Source organism: Clupea harengus, chromosome 8, assembly GCF_900700415.2.
Source record: "Clupea harengus chromosome 8, Ch_v2.0.2, whole genome shotgun sequence".
Classification (NCBI taxonomy): Eukaryota; Metazoa; Chordata; class Actinopteri; order Clupeiformes; family Clupeidae; genus Clupea; species Clupea harengus.
Genome location: NC_045159.1, coordinates 12,866,028 through 12,882,739, shown reverse-complemented (window position 1 = coordinate 12,882,739; position 16,712 = coordinate 12,866,028). Strand labels below are relative to the sequence as shown.

Sequence of the window (16,712 nt, the reverse complement as noted above, 5' to 3'; positions counted from 1 at the left end):
GATCTATATGGACAAATCTGGTAAGATGTGAGTCATTCTGAGGCACAGTAAAAATCGGAAGCTGAGCATTAGGACCCTGCGGGGCAGCTGCCTTCCTGTGTGTGTGTGTGCGTGTGTGTGTGTGTGTATGACTCAGCCATGAGTCAGTCTCGTTCTCAGCAGCAGCTGCTACCGTCTTAGCCTCCGCCGCTACTGCGACTTCTAGCGCCACTAGCACAGGAGCGTCGCTCAGCGGAGGCCCTCTGAATAATACATGGCTCCATGATACTCCCTCTGTTTGGCCACGCTGCTACTGACAGCGGCCATTAGTTCAGTTCACTGAGATGGGCTCACTTCACCTCAGCTCAAGACCATGCTGTGCCAGGAAGGGCTGATTACGCATCCAGAGTGTGTGAGCGTGTGAGTACATGTGATACAAATACAGACATACACAGAGATGAACTGTTTCTCTCTCTCTCTCTTTCTCTCTCTCTCTCTCACACACACACACACACACACACACACATACAAATATATAATACAAACACATTACTGTATAGCTAAGGGATACACTTTCCATACAAGGATCTGTAAACTAAATACTCGCAGACAGACACAGACACAGTTACACACACACACAGTCACACACACATACACACACACACACACACGCACACACACACACACACACACAAACGCACGGACACACACACACACACACACACATTCACGCACACGGACACACACACACACACAAACACACGCACGCACGCACGCACGCACACACAAACACACACACACACACACACACACACACATACACACACACAGACACGCACACAGACACACATACACACATACACACACACACAAACACACACACTCACCCTCCTCCACTGTGGAGTCAAGTTGTGTCACTTTGACAGCCAACTGATCAACTCTGTCTTGCAAGTGGTTCATTCGAATGTAGAAGCTGTTGGCCTCATTGAACAACTCCCCAAATATGTCTTCAGCATGTCTGCCTGCAGTGACAAACATTCATAAATGTAGTTTATATGCATGTATGCTTTATAGATATTCATACACACACACAAAAATAATTACTAGTTTCAAAACTTGGGATACTAGTATGCAGTACAGTAATATGCCTGCAAGTCTATATCATGAAAGCCCCCTAACACAGGAGTAACACTGATGGGAGATTTCAGAGCATTTGGTTTCTATGGGGCTGACTGTTGACGTAATACCAGGAAATGAGCCCTGGGACTTTGTCTGTTTAAGTTACGCTTGACGACCTCCAAGTTGCCTTAAGGCACTAAATTACTCCAAAAAAGGAAAATGAAGTATGAATTATTTTGACGTTTTAAGTTCGTTTCCAGTATCTGGTAATGCAAATATTGAATATTTATGAAGCATTAAAAGCAAAGGCCTACGTAACAAAAATACTGCATGTGCTTTTACTGTATACTGAACATGCTAGTGTGTATCTGTCACATACTTTCATCTCGCCTGTGTGGCTAGAGCATACAAATGATTGTAACAGCGAAGTCAAATATTGAATCTATTGCAGAGAAAAGCAAGTATAGAACTATATGCGTCTAACCTATTACAACCTTTTGGTGAAAGCTACAAGTGAGTGAGTATTTAGATCAGATGGAGTGTGCTGGACAGCAGTTTATATAAACCCTCTGACATACACACATCATATCCTGTAATTGAGGTCGTGCTCAACAAGGAAAATGCAAGGGCAAAAAGAACAATACTGGAGGCTTACAGAATGTAAAAGGCTGTAAAGATTAAAAGCACTCTGCCATGAAGCTACAAAAATATTTGAGGATAGAGTCCTGCTTACTCAAACCACCCAGCTGTTTGATGATGGCCGCCAGGGTGCTGTTGGTGACGCACTCCAGCTCACTGGTCACCCCGTCAGGAAGGGCCCGTCGGCACAGGTGCCTTGGCTCGATGCTCCTCTTCACCAGAGGCATGGCTGCCCCCTATACACACACACTTACAGTGGCCAGGAGGTGTGACAAACACCTGAGGAGAGACGAGAACAGGGTCAGGGTTCAGGGGTCAAGGGTCAAGGGTCAAGGGTCAGGGTCACTGTGCCACTCTGTGCCAGGAAGAGACGAATAGCAGAGAATACATATAGACAGACTATGACAGGCTGGAAAAGAGCTGAATACATATAGACAGACTATGACAGGCTGGAAAAGAGCGAGGAGATCTTTATGCCTAAAAATGTGCGCCATATTTGAGCATGTCGAAAAACTGTCAAACTGTCAAAGTCCCTTGTTATCCACTGGTAAAGTGATCATTCATTCAAAATGGTTTACAAAAGAAAACATTTATGCATCAGGAAAATGTAGGCCATGACAACAAGAGAGAAAGAGAGAGAGAGAGAGTGCGAAAGAGGGGAGAGCCAACGCAAATAAGAGACAGATGATGACATCATTAGGTTGGGGGTTGGTTGATGCCAAATGTAAGACAACCCAGCGATAGATTAGGTCAAGCATCACACCCTGCTGAACTTCATGATGAGTGTGTGTGTGCATGTATGCATAAGTGTGTGTGTGTCTGTGTGTGTGTCCGGGTGTGCGTCCATGTGAGGCAGTAAATTCAAGTGCGCGTCCTTCTCCCTACGCTTCTATGGCTCTGTATATGTGCTTGTGTGTATGATGCACATGCATACCTGCATGTATGTGGGAGTGTAAGCATCTGAATGTACATACACATGTACGCATCCAAATGTGCATACACACCTATGTATCTGAATCTACGCACATGCGTATGCCTGTCTGTGCATTGCTCTCGACACTGTACTGTGTACATCAGCCTAATAAGCTGTGACTATCTTGCTTTCCCTATACAAACCTAATGCAGCCTGGCATCCTGGCCCCACACAATGCTGTGCACACTGCCCACCAGTGAGCTCGGACACTCAGACTAATCCCTCTTTCCTAACCTTCTCAGCTGCAGTGCATGTGTGATGCTGGGTTGGTTCTTCTTTTTAGGCCAGCTTTGAAACAAAATTACAAAAAAAATTTACTAAAGCAAAATTATGTAAGCATAAAAGCATACGTTTTAATTAAATGTGAGTGCACTTACATAACTCAAAAACAGCAGGTGTTTAGAGTGATGTTTAGAGAATCAGGGCTTTCAAAAAGTACGACAATAGAGTCAATATCCTCCAACAGAGAGACAACTTCACTGCGTTACCACTGCTAGTACTAAACTATAGATTATTCCTCGATTATTGAAATAAAAATCTTCATTTTTATATAGGCATACAACATAACAAATACAAAATCTGTATTGGCAGTATGTTGGTGTAAACATTATGTTTAAAAACTGCTGTAGCTCCCTATGTATTTGTATGTGTTGTGTGCCTATGAGTATATGTGTGTACGTGTGTGTGTGTGTCTCTGTGTGTTGTTTGCTAATGAGTGAATGTATGTGTATGTCCCTCTCTCTCTCTGTGTGTGTGTGGTTGTGGGTGTGTAAGCACTCTCTTTGTGTGTGTGTGTGTGTGTGTGTGTGTGTGTGTGTGTGTGTGTGTGTGTGTGTTTGTGTGTGTGTGTGTGTGTGTGTGTGTGTGTGTGTGTGTGTGTGTATGTGTGTGAAAGAGAGCGGGAAGCACTGCACTGTCAGCCCCAGTCTAGAGGCCATCACCATGGCAACTTCCAAGGCCCTTTTCCTCATGCCTCCGTGCCCATCGCCATAGAGAAGAGAGACGAGGAGCTCCAGCAAAGTAGCTCTGTCCACAGGCATCAGATCACCACACACACAAATGCAACACATACACAAGCTAGTAGACCCATATACTGTTATCAACAACAACAACAAAAAAAGATATAAAGAAACACTGTAAAACATCTTTACTCTGCATGTGTCAAGGGACGTTCAAATACCTCACTTACATATTTGCTCCTCTCTAAATAAAAAGACAGATAGAATAAATAGGCCAAAACACTCCCTTGGGCGATAGGCTCCTTTTCTGCAGCTGTTGGACTGGCGCTAAATTGGCATCACTCTGCATCTGAATGTGCATAAACAGCCTCGGGGGGGGGGGGGGGGGGGGGGGTCACCCAAGGCAAGGGAGGAGAGAGGAGGCGCATGTGACCGGGCGACCTCATGCTTCGCATCCAAGACCACAGAGATGCACCCTGAGATGTAACTTAGCATGTTACCTAGCAACCAGAAGTCTTAGTGCAGATACCAGCAGGTACTGACGACATCAGGAGTTGTTACCTGCCCTGGATCTGAAAAGGTAACAGTCAGAAGCTGACAGGAATCAGAAATTGAAGCTAGAAATGACCAATGGCACTGGAGGTGGCTAGTGTAGCTATTCTACATGTATTATATCCATGGCTGTTCAGAACCTGAGTATTTTTTTTATTAAACTGGAGTCTATTACTTTACAGTTAATACACAGTTTTTGTCGGATGGAACTGTGATTTGCCCAAAATACATAATTTTAATGAGATCTCCAAATAACAACTTGTGACAGTGTGTACAGACACCAAATGCTGCTGTTACGCCTGACAAAAAATGGATTATTAAGATGTTTTGGACATTTCTGGGACTGCATGTTTTCAAATCCTGCCTCTGAATCTGAAGGGCACTGCTTTATTTAGTTCAGTTATTGTAGTTCAAAGTTTTGAGTTCCATATCTACTCCTTCCATTTATAATGAGCTAATTAAACTAATCCAGCCTCTGAAGCCTCTTTCTCTCAATTTTATTGAAATATGAAAGGTATGTTGTCAAATGTAGGCAAGACAGAAGTGAGCGATACTTTTGGAAGGAGGAGAGATTAAAAAAAAACATCATGTCTGCCAGCCTCCATAGTCAAGAGGACTCAACTGACTAATGAGAGGAAACCATGGCAACACTTCTGCTGTGTTGGTGGCACGACGAGCTTGGCTCATTTACAAAATAGTTTTACATAATCTCTACACAGGACGAGTTGCTGGAATGCGAATTAGGGATGGCATTCCACCAAGTGGCATTGTACTGCTTAAAACCTTTTAGTTCTGCCATTAGAAAAGCTATTTGCAGTGCTTCATTGGCAGTGCTTCATTTCTGGGAGTGTGGGAGCGTACGCAGTAGCTCGGGATTAGGCCAAACATGACAAGGGAAATTAGAAATGAACAAGCAATGTGGACAAATAAAAATAACCCAGATTTGGGCAAAAATACTCTCTTAACACCTTCTTGCAATGCCATTCATTTGATGTTGAGGGACTGGGTCGTTTACAATCAAACTATTTAAATGTTACAGATCATACAGCACTGCCCACTCTACTCACTGTGAACAATTATTTTAAAGTGTGATCACCAGACCACTGAGTTTAAGCCCTTCATATCAGCCCTACTGTATAAGGGAGTTCATGATGTTCTCTGTGATATCTGAGTTATACCAAATGAGTTATACCAAATGTTAGTGTTTGTTGGCTGGCTGTGAAACATATGAAAGAACAGCACATTTGATGTGTCCAGTGGCCTGGTACAGGCGCTGGATGAAAATTGAAAAACTGACAGGGATGATTGAATATCCACACACTCTTCAGTACCAGAATGGTTGAAACCAGGTGACTTGAGAAATACATAATATCACAGCAGAGGACAGTTCAGGAATATTGAATTGCCACTGCCATTTAGGGCTGGCTGATAAAAATCAGGATTGTTTACCTCTATTTCACCTAATTAACCTCAATTTCTCTTGTGGCAAATTTCTAAATATCACTTTAATAAATGCCTTTGGGACAATGAACATCTGTAGGAAATATCTGTTCAAACCACAACTCAATACTCAACATGCAATACTCAAAATGTGGGTCTTGTTTTTCTATCTGTTTTTCTTTTCTTTGACAGGGGGTTGAGGGAATATAGAAAACACTTGTAATATCAAAAGGATACTATTAGTGACTTGAGTTTGACTGGAACAACTGATATCTACAGTTAGAACTTTTCCTATGTCAACTAAAGCGAATTCTGCACAGTGACCGTGTCTATCAATACCACTGAAATTGTAACCAATTTTACTTATATACTATAGTCATGTGTATCAAAATCACACAATACTTGGAAAAAAAACCTGATCATTAAAGTTATTGATCATTAAAGTTATCATTAATGTTTTTCCAGAAAGGAAAGTACCAGTGACTGAACTCTGACCTTGACCCCTGTTCTCAGAGTTACAGTTCAGCTCCTCTTCTTGGAATCATGTCAGTGAAAGGAAGTAAACACACAGAGTCCGAGCCGTCAGGTTCCCATCAGGGCCATTTCAGTATTAGGAGCCATTGTGAGGCCTGACACTATCAGGGTGTGAGTGTTAGAGAGAGAGAGAGAGAGGAAGAGAGAGGGAGAGAGAGAGAGAGGATGATGATGATCTCCAAGGCCTCCACAGCCCCCCCCCCCCCCCCCCCCCCCCGGCACACAAATCACTGACTGGCCATAATGCACACACAACACTGGCCATAATGCACACATAACACTTGTTCAATTTGTGCACGGCAAGACAGCTCCCCTCTTCCACACACTATTACTATTACTAGTGCCGACGCTAATCCACCCTCTCTTTGATTCTTGTTTCCATGTTTGTGAGATTGAGTGACACTGTGTGTTCGCACGCGTCTGTGTTGTTTCTGTCTTGGAGTATGTCAATCAGTTACAATTTTGTATAAAGTCTTGTAACTACTACAACATGCGCTGACTCACGTTTCAGAGCAGATTCTTCTGAGTATAAGAGTCCACTATATCCCTGTATTTTTTTTGTTAGAAGAGTTGTAGTGATGTAGGTTAGACTGACAAGACTAGTAGTGTTGGCGCGTTAGACTGACAAGAATCAGTGCATTTAGTAGGGTTGATTACCATTACGTCACTCGCTATTACTGTACAGGCATCCATGTGATAAAGATCTGCGTTGAGAACAGGTGTAAGCGCACACCACAAGTGCATTTGAAACTGATGTATATTGCACAGGATAAACTGTGCAAAAATTATAAAAAGGAAAATCCGTAAAACTGCTGTTCTCATAATAATCTAAATCCAATTAAAAAAAAAAGAGGTTTCGCCGGCAATAAATCCGCTTCACGCACTTAACAATGATCTGGCGTTACGGAGTCGCCCCCGCTATCTCTCTAAACTCTATTTTCTCCTCGATGCAAATGTTTCATCGCTCTGCAGAAGTTAAACACCTTAACATCCAACTATTGCATTGTAATGTTCTGACCCACCAGCGTAGACATGGTTGACATCTGCTCATAGCGCTGACATAATGTTAAAACATAGACTTACCCGCGGTAATTATTTCTCTTGATTTGTTTTGTTGCCTATGCACGCAGCACAGCTGTTACTAGTAAGTTACGAGCCTTGACACATGTCAGAGACCAAATGCGTTAGTACACGGTGCCTCCATAATCGATGACTTATTGAACACTGACATGCAATGGTGGACGGCCGCGGTGCTGAAATAGTGGCTCTACGTCTGCATGTGTGTTGTCTTGGCAGCGTCGATTCTCCTCAGCGAACGCTCTGCAGCAGCGACTCCACGGCGCATGCGTCTGCATGATTCACGGACCACCACCCAGGGCATCTAAGATGCAACCAGGCATCACTACAAGATAGCGAGGCGAATTGTATTAGTTTTGGGGTGAAATTGACCACTCACGTCCACATGACGGATGCATCTTAACTGTTTGGTTCCCCCCACTGACTAATCCCTCTTAACAGGTTCTGTCATGCAGAGGACACTTACCAGGGAACAGACAGAAAAATACTACGCCGTTGAAAATCAAGAAAGGGGGTGTGTCTGTTGGTTGATAGTACCGTCCTGGTAGAGGGGAAAACTGCTGTTGTAGCTGGCCCAGCATCACCCTCATTGATGAGAAAAAACCCAATTTCTACCGAAATGCTATGTGCGCTTGGCTCTAATAATTCAAGAAAACGTTAGCTCCAAACCTCAAAGCTAATTTAGGATGTCATATAAGATTTACCTGATTGCCAGCTAAGGCACATTTGGTAAAAGTCACTGGGTACCACTGAGAATTAGGTAGGCAAGCAGAATTATTTTAACACAAATCTCAGTGGTGTGTTTTCTCTAAATCTGAACACATGTATCACTATATTGCAGCAATGGTAAGGTTTACTTGTAAAGTCTCTGAGTTAAAAAGGGAACATAAGTCTTAAACTGTTCAAATCTTGTTCAAAGCCCTTTAAAATCTGGACAGATACCAGTGTGTTGTTTGGTCCTCCTTCCTTTCCTTTCAGCACTAAAGCCGAATTTATGGTCGTCCGTTTTCGCAGACACAGAGACATGGAGAGCCCTCTCCGTCGTTGCAAACCCTCTCCGAGCACCTCTCCGTGGCCTGACGTGCACCTCCCAAATTTTTTAACTATCCGTCTCAGTCAATCCGACAATACATCGCTGTCTACCTTGTGGGTAGTAGTATGCCAACATTAGATAGCTGGCTCAGACACCTCGCAAATCCCCTCAGACATATTTTTCAGTTACAATAACGGGTCTATTTCTCTGTAATTTAAAAAAAATGTAAGCAAAAAAAAGTCAAACAACTTTTATGTACAAATACGACCATCTACGGAGTTTGGTCCGCTGCCATATATATATATTTTTTAATTGCTTTGCAACACCTACAACCATCGGAGAACCATAAATGAAAACGAGTCCGTCAAGGCAACTACGTGACCACGGAGTAACAGAGTAGTAGAAGTATTTTTCGCCTTAAGCCTTTTCCCCTCAGCAGCGCAGGCTTACACACCGGTCATGAATGAATGGATGGTTAGACATACATATAAGCCTTTTGAGTTTCTGTCTTTTACATGAACCTCAAAGCAGGAGTCATCCCACCACCGCCCCATGTATAGAATCCACCTGGATAAAAGCTAAGGCATTATTGTGGCAAATGCATACATTGCTGATCTGGTGAGGAAGGATTACAGGGGCTAATGGGGACAATTCAGAGGGCCTTGAAGGCAAGGGAGATGTAAAAGGAAGCTTTTAGACGATGAAGTGTCATTGTTTAGCTGAATGTTTGTATTTTTTTTTGCTATTTTAGGTGTTAACCACCTCGTATAGATCCGAGCTCCCCAGTTGTGCCGTGTCTTGATGTAGGGTATTTATAAATCGAAAACAAAGGAAGCCAACGGTTTGCAGAAGAATAGCATCCTTATATGGGGATCTAAAGAAAATAGTCTGTTGTTGTTTTGATACTTTAGACTACTACCCATGCACCTCCCTGTTTATTTTAAGACCATTTGAGAAGGGCAGGGAATGGCTACCTTTCCAGTCCTGTTCCTACATGCTTTAGTCTACAAAACGAATATTACAATCTCAATCTTCCTTTGAAAAACCAACTCATATACACAGGTTCTTACATCGTTAAACAGTTCCTATTCTTCATATGACTTGATCAATGTTACAGTATAACTTAAAAAATATAACTGAGAAGGACAGGAACCCTGAATGTGGAATTTATTTTGGTGAGTGCATTTTGTAAAAAGGGACTCCAAACTAAAAACACATCTAACAATCTAGAAAAAGACACACAGTACTGTACAACATATGAAATCGTGGTACTTGACTTCGGTCAAGCCACGCGCTTTTGACGGTCTTCTACGCCTGGGGGGTCAAGGGAAGGTCTGGTGAGGTCAACGCGAAAGCAGGGGCAGATCGCTGGAGTTCATAATCAAACTAGAGTCCAAATTCAGGCTCTCTGGGGAAAAACAGACATGACAAACATATTAGTGTGGTGCATAATGCCACTTGGCCATCCCCTAATCCAAACTGAAATATACACTGAAAATGTACACAATAAAAAAAAATTAAAAGAAACATTTTCAATCACATTAATATTTTCTTCCAAACATATATGCCATGTGTGCAGTGTTTATTTTTTTTAAATCATTTCTAGGTCTGTAAACTCTGAAGCTCCTTCAGGAGTTTGTGACACACTGTTTCTGTGGCAGTGGCGATACTTCTGCTGGTTTTATACAGCAAATACCATAGAAACACTGGGAACACCATCTGGACAAAACCTTTCATCATAACATGAAACAAACACGTCTAGTCTGTCCGTAACAAAATCCCTCATCCTGGAAGATTTTACTATTCACCAGCAGTTTCAATTTTCTGGGCCTCATTTCGCCAAAAGCCTGTTGATTGTAGACACACACACACTCAAACAGTCTGGGGACTAGTTGACCCACCTCACTCTCCATCTTTCTAAGAAACGCTTAACCCCTTTTCAAAATCACTCATCAGATATACCCCTGATCTAAGGGAAAATGCAATTACAAGGAAGATAACCTGAACGCGACTGCACAAAGCACATCTGATGTCACAAGGACACTTTCAACAACGGCTTAAGTCAAGAACTTAAACCCTTTTAGTCTCCCTTAAATCCTTAAACGTGCTACAGCTGAAAACATGCATTCAGTGCATAAGCAATCATTTGAAGTCATTCTCCTCTTCTCTGCAACTTCCCAATTTCATCAACCAAGCGTAACCCTACATATACAAATATATAGTAACTTGTTTCCTTTTCAGAAGGGGGAACATGGCGTATGCTAGTTAATTTCAAATATCTCTGTAAGACATTTCACTGAAATGTTCCTTTCAAGTAATATGGAACCTTGCTGGTAACATCCAGCATACAGTATATTCACTATTGCTGGGTTTTCAACCTATTTGTCCTTTTTATACAGAGATCCTGCAATAATGCCATTAAGAAGAGCCCTCATTATGCCGCCTCTCGCTTGTTTGTACTGAACCATAATGCCGCCCCAGTGTGTCCTTTTACTTAGCATGCTGGCCTTGTGGAACCAGAGGGGTGATGTTTAGCATAGTGTCTATCTTGGCCAATAATGCTGCGTTCGAGAACACTCGTAACTCAAATACTATGAACAAGAAAAAAGTAAGCTGTACATAATTGTCGATACTCAGCAGATAGAAGGAAAATCCACTGATGAGTCATCACCACATTATTGGGTTTACATTTGGCTCGAACGCATTAAAGTCGGAGCTGGAAAACATAATTTTGGAAGGGCCGAATTCCGAGTTGGAAATAAAATAGCCTACCTGTTACTTTCAAAAACAGTGACGGGTGAACTTGGTGTCAGTCGGCTCTTGCAAGCCGTGCACATAGCAATGTTCACACTCAAGCAAAGTTGCTGTGCATCATGTATTGTATGACATGTTAATGCTCATCTTGTCAGATTTGTGTGTTCTGATGGTAGTCTTGCTTCATTTGGTTAGCTGCTAGACTGCGTCACACCCCGTTCTACCATCGTTCCAACGTCGTTCGGGCTCTGTGACTACCTCCACTGCCGGCTCAGAGGGAGAACAACAATGACCCTCGCCAATCGACCTCTATATCCTTTACACAAAACGGCGAGGCGGAATGAAGGCGCAATATTCCCGCCTTGAAAACGCTGTGCAAATGCCTCAATGTCTGGAATGTAGAACCCCTTATACACCCATTCTACACCATAGTGTCACATTACAGCAGCGCATAAATCCTTCTCACCAATCACACAGCACTAATAATGCAATAGCCTATATGTGTACATATACTCAACAGGGATTGGCGCACTAGAAATTAAAGTAATAAGGTCCAATGAGTCACTTCAACCTAGCAGCTACTTAACACTTGCATAACTTAGGACTGATGTATGTATTAGTGCAATAGTTAACTGTGCAACATTATCAAATATAGCAAGACAAAAACATTCAGTGTTCAAAAGGCACACAAATGTGGCTGCTGTAAACCACCCTTCACCTTGATCAAAGTTCAGCTTCTTGGTGGAACCCTCTCCAAGACCTTCGATGTCCACCAGGTCACTGTTCACGTCAGAGTCATTCAGCGCACTCAAAGTAACATCTAAGTGAAAGAAAACACACACTTGAGCCACTGGGACAGGCCTTTCCAAACTGACAAAAAACAATAAAACCCATAATATTTCATCAGCAAACATTTAGACCTAGTGATGTGTAAAAATTGTTTAGTGTCCTCACCTGCTGTCTTTTGTTTTTTGATTTGGGGGGGCATAGGGGACTGACTCTGTAGGCCTGCTGTCACAACAACTTGTGACGTTGGCACGGTGAGCGCCACGGAAGCAGGGGCAGCAGCCAAAGCCACAGTGGTTTTCTTCATGGGCTTTTTGGGAGATTCAGGTGAGAGAGGAACTCTGCTGTCTTCATACAGTTTCCTTTTCACTGTGGTCTTAATTTGAGCACTGCAAGGAAAACAACATAAAACATGTATAAAAAAAAAACATTCCATGAAACTAATACTTACTTAACACCTTATCTGTACACCTATGTGTCCCCCACATTTTACATTGTTCTTGCATCTTAGTTGCATTCGTGTACACAATAAAGAAAATGTGCAATTGCATTGCTTGACAAATGATAAGGCAGAGATAAGAGGTGTACTTGCGTAGGGAGGGTACACAGAGGAAAGTTATTGGACAGAGATCCTTACACTGTGCGCTCCTTTATTACAGAACTGATGTTGTTCAGGTCATCGCCAAAGCGCCTTACAGCAGCACGTAGCATCTCTATCTCCGTTTCTGTCCACTTGGCTCTGGTGTGCAGAGACAGGGCAAAGAGGTGAAATCAGGATGAAGGGTGCAAAGGTACCTCTATTCCACAGCTTTGGCTATTCATACCATTACAAAAAAGTCGAAAAGATAGAAAACTCTAGCCTGGAGAGATTTATTTAATCCACAAATGTTCAGCAACTCTTAACCTGAACAATAAATCAAGAAAAAGGATTGCGGTAAGTAAAAAGACCAGAACTTACCCTGCAGGACTAGAATCGGATACTGGGTGCAGCTGCATGGTGAGTTCACCCAGTTTGGTGAAGGCAGCACCTGCTGCTGAGAAGATCTCGCCGACCTTAAAGATGACGATAAAATATGAAACATTAATACTAATGTTATAACGTTTAAATGATGTAGCTACTGTGACGGCACTTACTTTTGCAGAGGCTGAAGTCATATTCGTTCGTGTTTACTTCAAAGCGGGTTTGTGGAATGCACCGTCAGTATTAAGGATAAATGCAAAATATAAAAAATAAAACTATGTGCTGTACAACAGCTTAGCGCACTATCCAGGGCACATTGGTAGCGCCACTGAAGTAAGGAAAGCCAATTTGCGGATAAACAATGGCTATGCTAACTGGCTATGCTAACTTACTAGCTTCCAGCTATATTTCATTTAAATATGGAAAGCCAAACTGGTAGGATAGATGCAACGACAAGAATTTCTAATTGAGTGAAGGTTTCAATCTTTTTTAATTTAGTGATACAGTTAAATATCAACCGCCAAGATCCTTGTAGTTGCGAAGTTAAGATTTGCGATAAAATTCCCGTCGTCCTGTGCGCGCGTCTGATATAACGTATGTGATTGGTCAAAACTCTTCTTCTTTTACAGTCAAGGCGGTGGATGCAAAACAAAACTAGCCATACTCCCACCCTGTGCACTGTAATGCAGCATACACTTCATATTTTCACTCTACACCTGTTCAGGCATCACACTGTCTACAAACCGTGGATGTCTTAACATTCTACATTTAAATTCAGAGGGGACAAAAATAATAGTAGGCTAATAATAATTAACATAAAGACTTATGTACTTTCCCAATTATTTCTCAGGCAGTAATTCTCATTTATCTATATTAACAAACGCAATATGTTCAAGTCTCGAGTTGTTTTTATGCAACTGCATGTTCTTATCGATAAATAACTATGTAATTCGTAACAGGATTTCGACTTTTCAACAAAATATTAACCATTGGCCCGCAGTCAGCCAGACAAGGCGTAATAGGCAGAGGATGGGTCAGACACAGTAAAAGAGGAGATGGTTGCTTGAGTCTGTTTAAGTATCTTTTAGGCTCTTCCTGTTCCAAGATCAGAAATATCTTGCCAACGTCACATGATTCTTAGCACTGGACGACAGTATTCAGAAGAGGGGGGTGGTTTCTAAGAAGCTTATTTGTGTGCGTTTATATTTGCAGTAAATCGTTTTGTGTGTTATTATTTGAATACGTTTTGTATGTAAAGGTTGTATAGCATTTATGTTATTACCACTAAAATATTTATCTCCCTGATATTATGACAAAAAATACAATATCCCCTACTGCGATGGCATGAGCCGAACACTCACGAAAATTACCGATTTCGTGTCAGCTGATAGAATATCGCACCACGGTTGCCCTTCGAAGAGGAAAATACTAATTTATTCGCTTATTTGTGCGAATTAATTCCATATCGTAGAAAATGCCGTCTCTTTTATTTTGCGGTCCGAAAATGGCCGCATGTGGGATCGTGTTAAGCATATGGGGTGTCATCATGCTGGTAAGAATTACTACTATTCACCTCTCCCTTGCGAACACTGGCTAAAGATAGCTAGGTGTCACTCTGCTAAGGTTGCTAGCAAGGGAGCGTTAGCGAGATTTTATGAACCTTTGTGAGATTACCTCGATGCAGATTGCCGTCAACTATTAAGTATTTGCGCATAAGTCATAATAATATGGCTATGAATGTGTTTCAGTGTTGCCTCGTGCATGTTTTGGCTTGTGCGTGTCAAATTATGGTAGGATTGTGATGCTACCAGGCATTTCATTGGATGAGCTAGGTATGTAGTTGGCATAGTCTTATCAAAGCAATGCAGTCTGTTATTTTATTCGAATGTAATTTAAGGTAATTTGAAATGTTCATGGATATCTATTTTGTGCTTAGGTCCGTGCATTTAAAGCTTTATTACACACTTACTAGTGAGGGTAATAGGCCTATGTCCCTGATTCATATCCTTCTATTTTGTTTTTTTCAGGTGATGTTGGGCATCTTCTTCAGTGCAAAGTCAGCCGTGCTTATTGAAGACGTTCCTTTCACTGAGGAGGATATTCGCAATGAGTAAGTAGAAGTCAGCATAAGATGAATGATCTCTCTTTCTGATAAAGGCCTCTTTTATAAAACATTTTTAATCGAATAAAGGTCAAAGTTATAAACAGATGGCTAGATCGCATCTGTTTCAAATGTAGCTGCCGTCAACATAAACCTGTGTTCTCTCCTTGCAGCCCGAACCCACCGCAGACAATATATGGCCTATACAACCAAGTGGGCATCAACTGTTTCATTGCAGCTGCCATCTATGTGGCAGTGGGGGCTGTCTCTCTACTGCAGTTCAGGCTCAATAAGCGCCAAGAATACATGGTCCAGTAACTCACTGACCAAGGCTCTGCAAATCGATGACTAGACTTTATGCAGGGACAGGTGGAACTTGCTCATTTCACTTATTCCATGTTTATTTATTTATTTATTTTTACATGTGTTATGGTAAACATTCCTATTAATGTTCATGGTGGTGATGTTTATTTCAGGATATATGGTCTGTGAACTGTATTCTGAAACAAAGCAAACCTTGCAGAGTTTTAACTGTGTATATGTGTTTGTGTGCGTGTGTGTGTGTGTGCGTGTATATACACATAAAACCCTGTTATTTGTTACACAAACCCTTATCATGTATGATAAAGGAAAAAGAAGGCTATATTGTAGATATTTATTTGGATGCTATTGGACATTGGGAGAGACTATTTATTGATCATGGAGGGCAAACTGAACGAATTGTAAAAAGTGGAAACGACTCACAAATTCTTCCTTAGTTAACGATGATCAAGAATAGTATAGGTAAGCATGGCAGGTTTTAAGGTTTACACACATTAAAGGTCCCTATTTGTTTGTGCTAGTGCGATGCAACTGTATACTATTGTAGTGGTCAAGATGCTGTTATGAGAGTCTGTTAAGAAACCATGGGATATGCTGAAACATACTTGAGATGTGTTATTTGTCTGCTGTTTAATATGAAACTGTCTCTGAAGACCAAGGAGTGACCTGTGGCATCAGGTGTCTTTGAACCAAGTTTGTGTTTATTTATGAGAATTTCTTTGAAACGTACTGTTACTAAAAAATGCTACCTTTGTTTTGGGAAAATGTATTGTCCTCTGAACGTGTTTCACAAATTAAAGTCCAAAATGGGTGATAACAGCTGAGTGAACTGATCTATTGTTTGCCTTTCTTGCCCCCTAACACCTACAAATAAAACAATTATGTTTATATAACTAAACAAAGTCATCTCATATCAAGTACGCTAGCTGCACAGCCACCTCTCAAGACATGACTTCAAATCTCCAAATTCTTTTCAGGCTGTGTTAAAAGGGAAAGATCCTGGTAAAGAGAATATCCAAATACTGTGAAACGGAAAGTTTTGTACTTGAAGCACTTGTCATTTCTTTTCTCAACATTACACGGCCATTTCCTTACACATTTGTATTTAAATACGCCACGTCTTGAATTGATCTTACCACATTCAGCCATTATTTTGTGCAGATAATGCTTGAATGTGCCGATGGCTATGTTACATTGTGTTTATTAGTTTAAGCATTTAACAATTCATATTTTGGTCATAACCCCACATTTGAATATTATACATATGCCTAATAGGTATACAAATATCAGCCTATGAAGTTACTCAGTACTCGAGTAGGACACTCATTATATGATATACAATTTTACTCTTATGCAAGTAAGTATTTAGATGGATGCCTTTACTTCTATTTTAGACATTATTATTATAAAGTAACAATACTTTTACTCACTCTAAAAAGATACTAAGGGATGGAAGGGGGCTGAGGAGGGGGCATGCCATCTAC

The 16,712-nt window shown here is 41.4% G+C and overlaps 3 protein-coding genes across 3 annotated transcripts in view; 1 reads left to right on the top strand and 2 right to left on the bottom strand.

Annotated features, from left to right (window-relative positions):
- Nucleotides 1-8,489, bottom strand: part of si:ch73-362m14.4 (wiskott-Aldrich syndrome protein family member 3) — a 16,762-nt gene extending 8,273 nt beyond the window's left edge. The window contains exons 1-3 of the mRNA XM_031571936.2: nucleotides 7,279-8,489; nucleotides 1,832-2,016; nucleotides 867-1,001 (exon numbers count right to left, since the gene is read on the bottom strand). Coding sequence (XP_031427796.1) covers nucleotides 867-1,001; nucleotides 1,832-1,964 — 268 coding nt within the window. The 5' untranslated portion in view covers nucleotides 1,965-2,016; nucleotides 7,279-8,489. The remainder of the gene's footprint in view (nucleotides 1-866; nucleotides 1,002-1,831; nucleotides 2,017-7,278) is intronic.
- A 966-nt stretch (nucleotides 8,490-9,455) lies between these two features.
- Nucleotides 9,456-13,864, bottom strand: c8h17orf49 (chromosome 8 C17orf49 homolog). The gene is made up of 6 exons (XM_012829987.3): nucleotides 12,980-13,864; nucleotides 12,804-12,898; nucleotides 12,483-12,584; nucleotides 12,014-12,234; nucleotides 11,778-11,879; nucleotides 9,456-9,713 (listed from the first exon to the last, which is right to left on the bottom strand). Exons 1-6 carry the CDS (start codon nucleotides 12,998-13,000, stop codon nucleotides 9,649-9,651), a joined length of 606 nt encoding a protein of 201 aa, XP_012685441.1. The 5' UTR covers nucleotides 13,001-13,864; the 3' UTR covers nucleotides 9,456-9,648.
- A 292-nt stretch (nucleotides 13,865-14,156) lies between these two features.
- rnasekb (ribonuclease, RNase K b) lies at nucleotides 14,157-16,045 on the top strand. Its single transcript, XM_012829988.3, has 3 exons — nucleotides 14,157-14,358; nucleotides 14,834-14,916; nucleotides 15,081-16,045. The coding sequence occupies exons 1-3, from the start codon at nucleotides 14,281-14,283 to the stop codon at nucleotides 15,223-15,225; spliced, it is 306 nt and encodes a 101-aa protein (XP_012685442.1). The 5' UTR covers nucleotides 14,157-14,280; the 3' UTR covers nucleotides 15,226-16,045.
- Nucleotides 16,046-16,712: the final 667 nt, after the last annotated feature.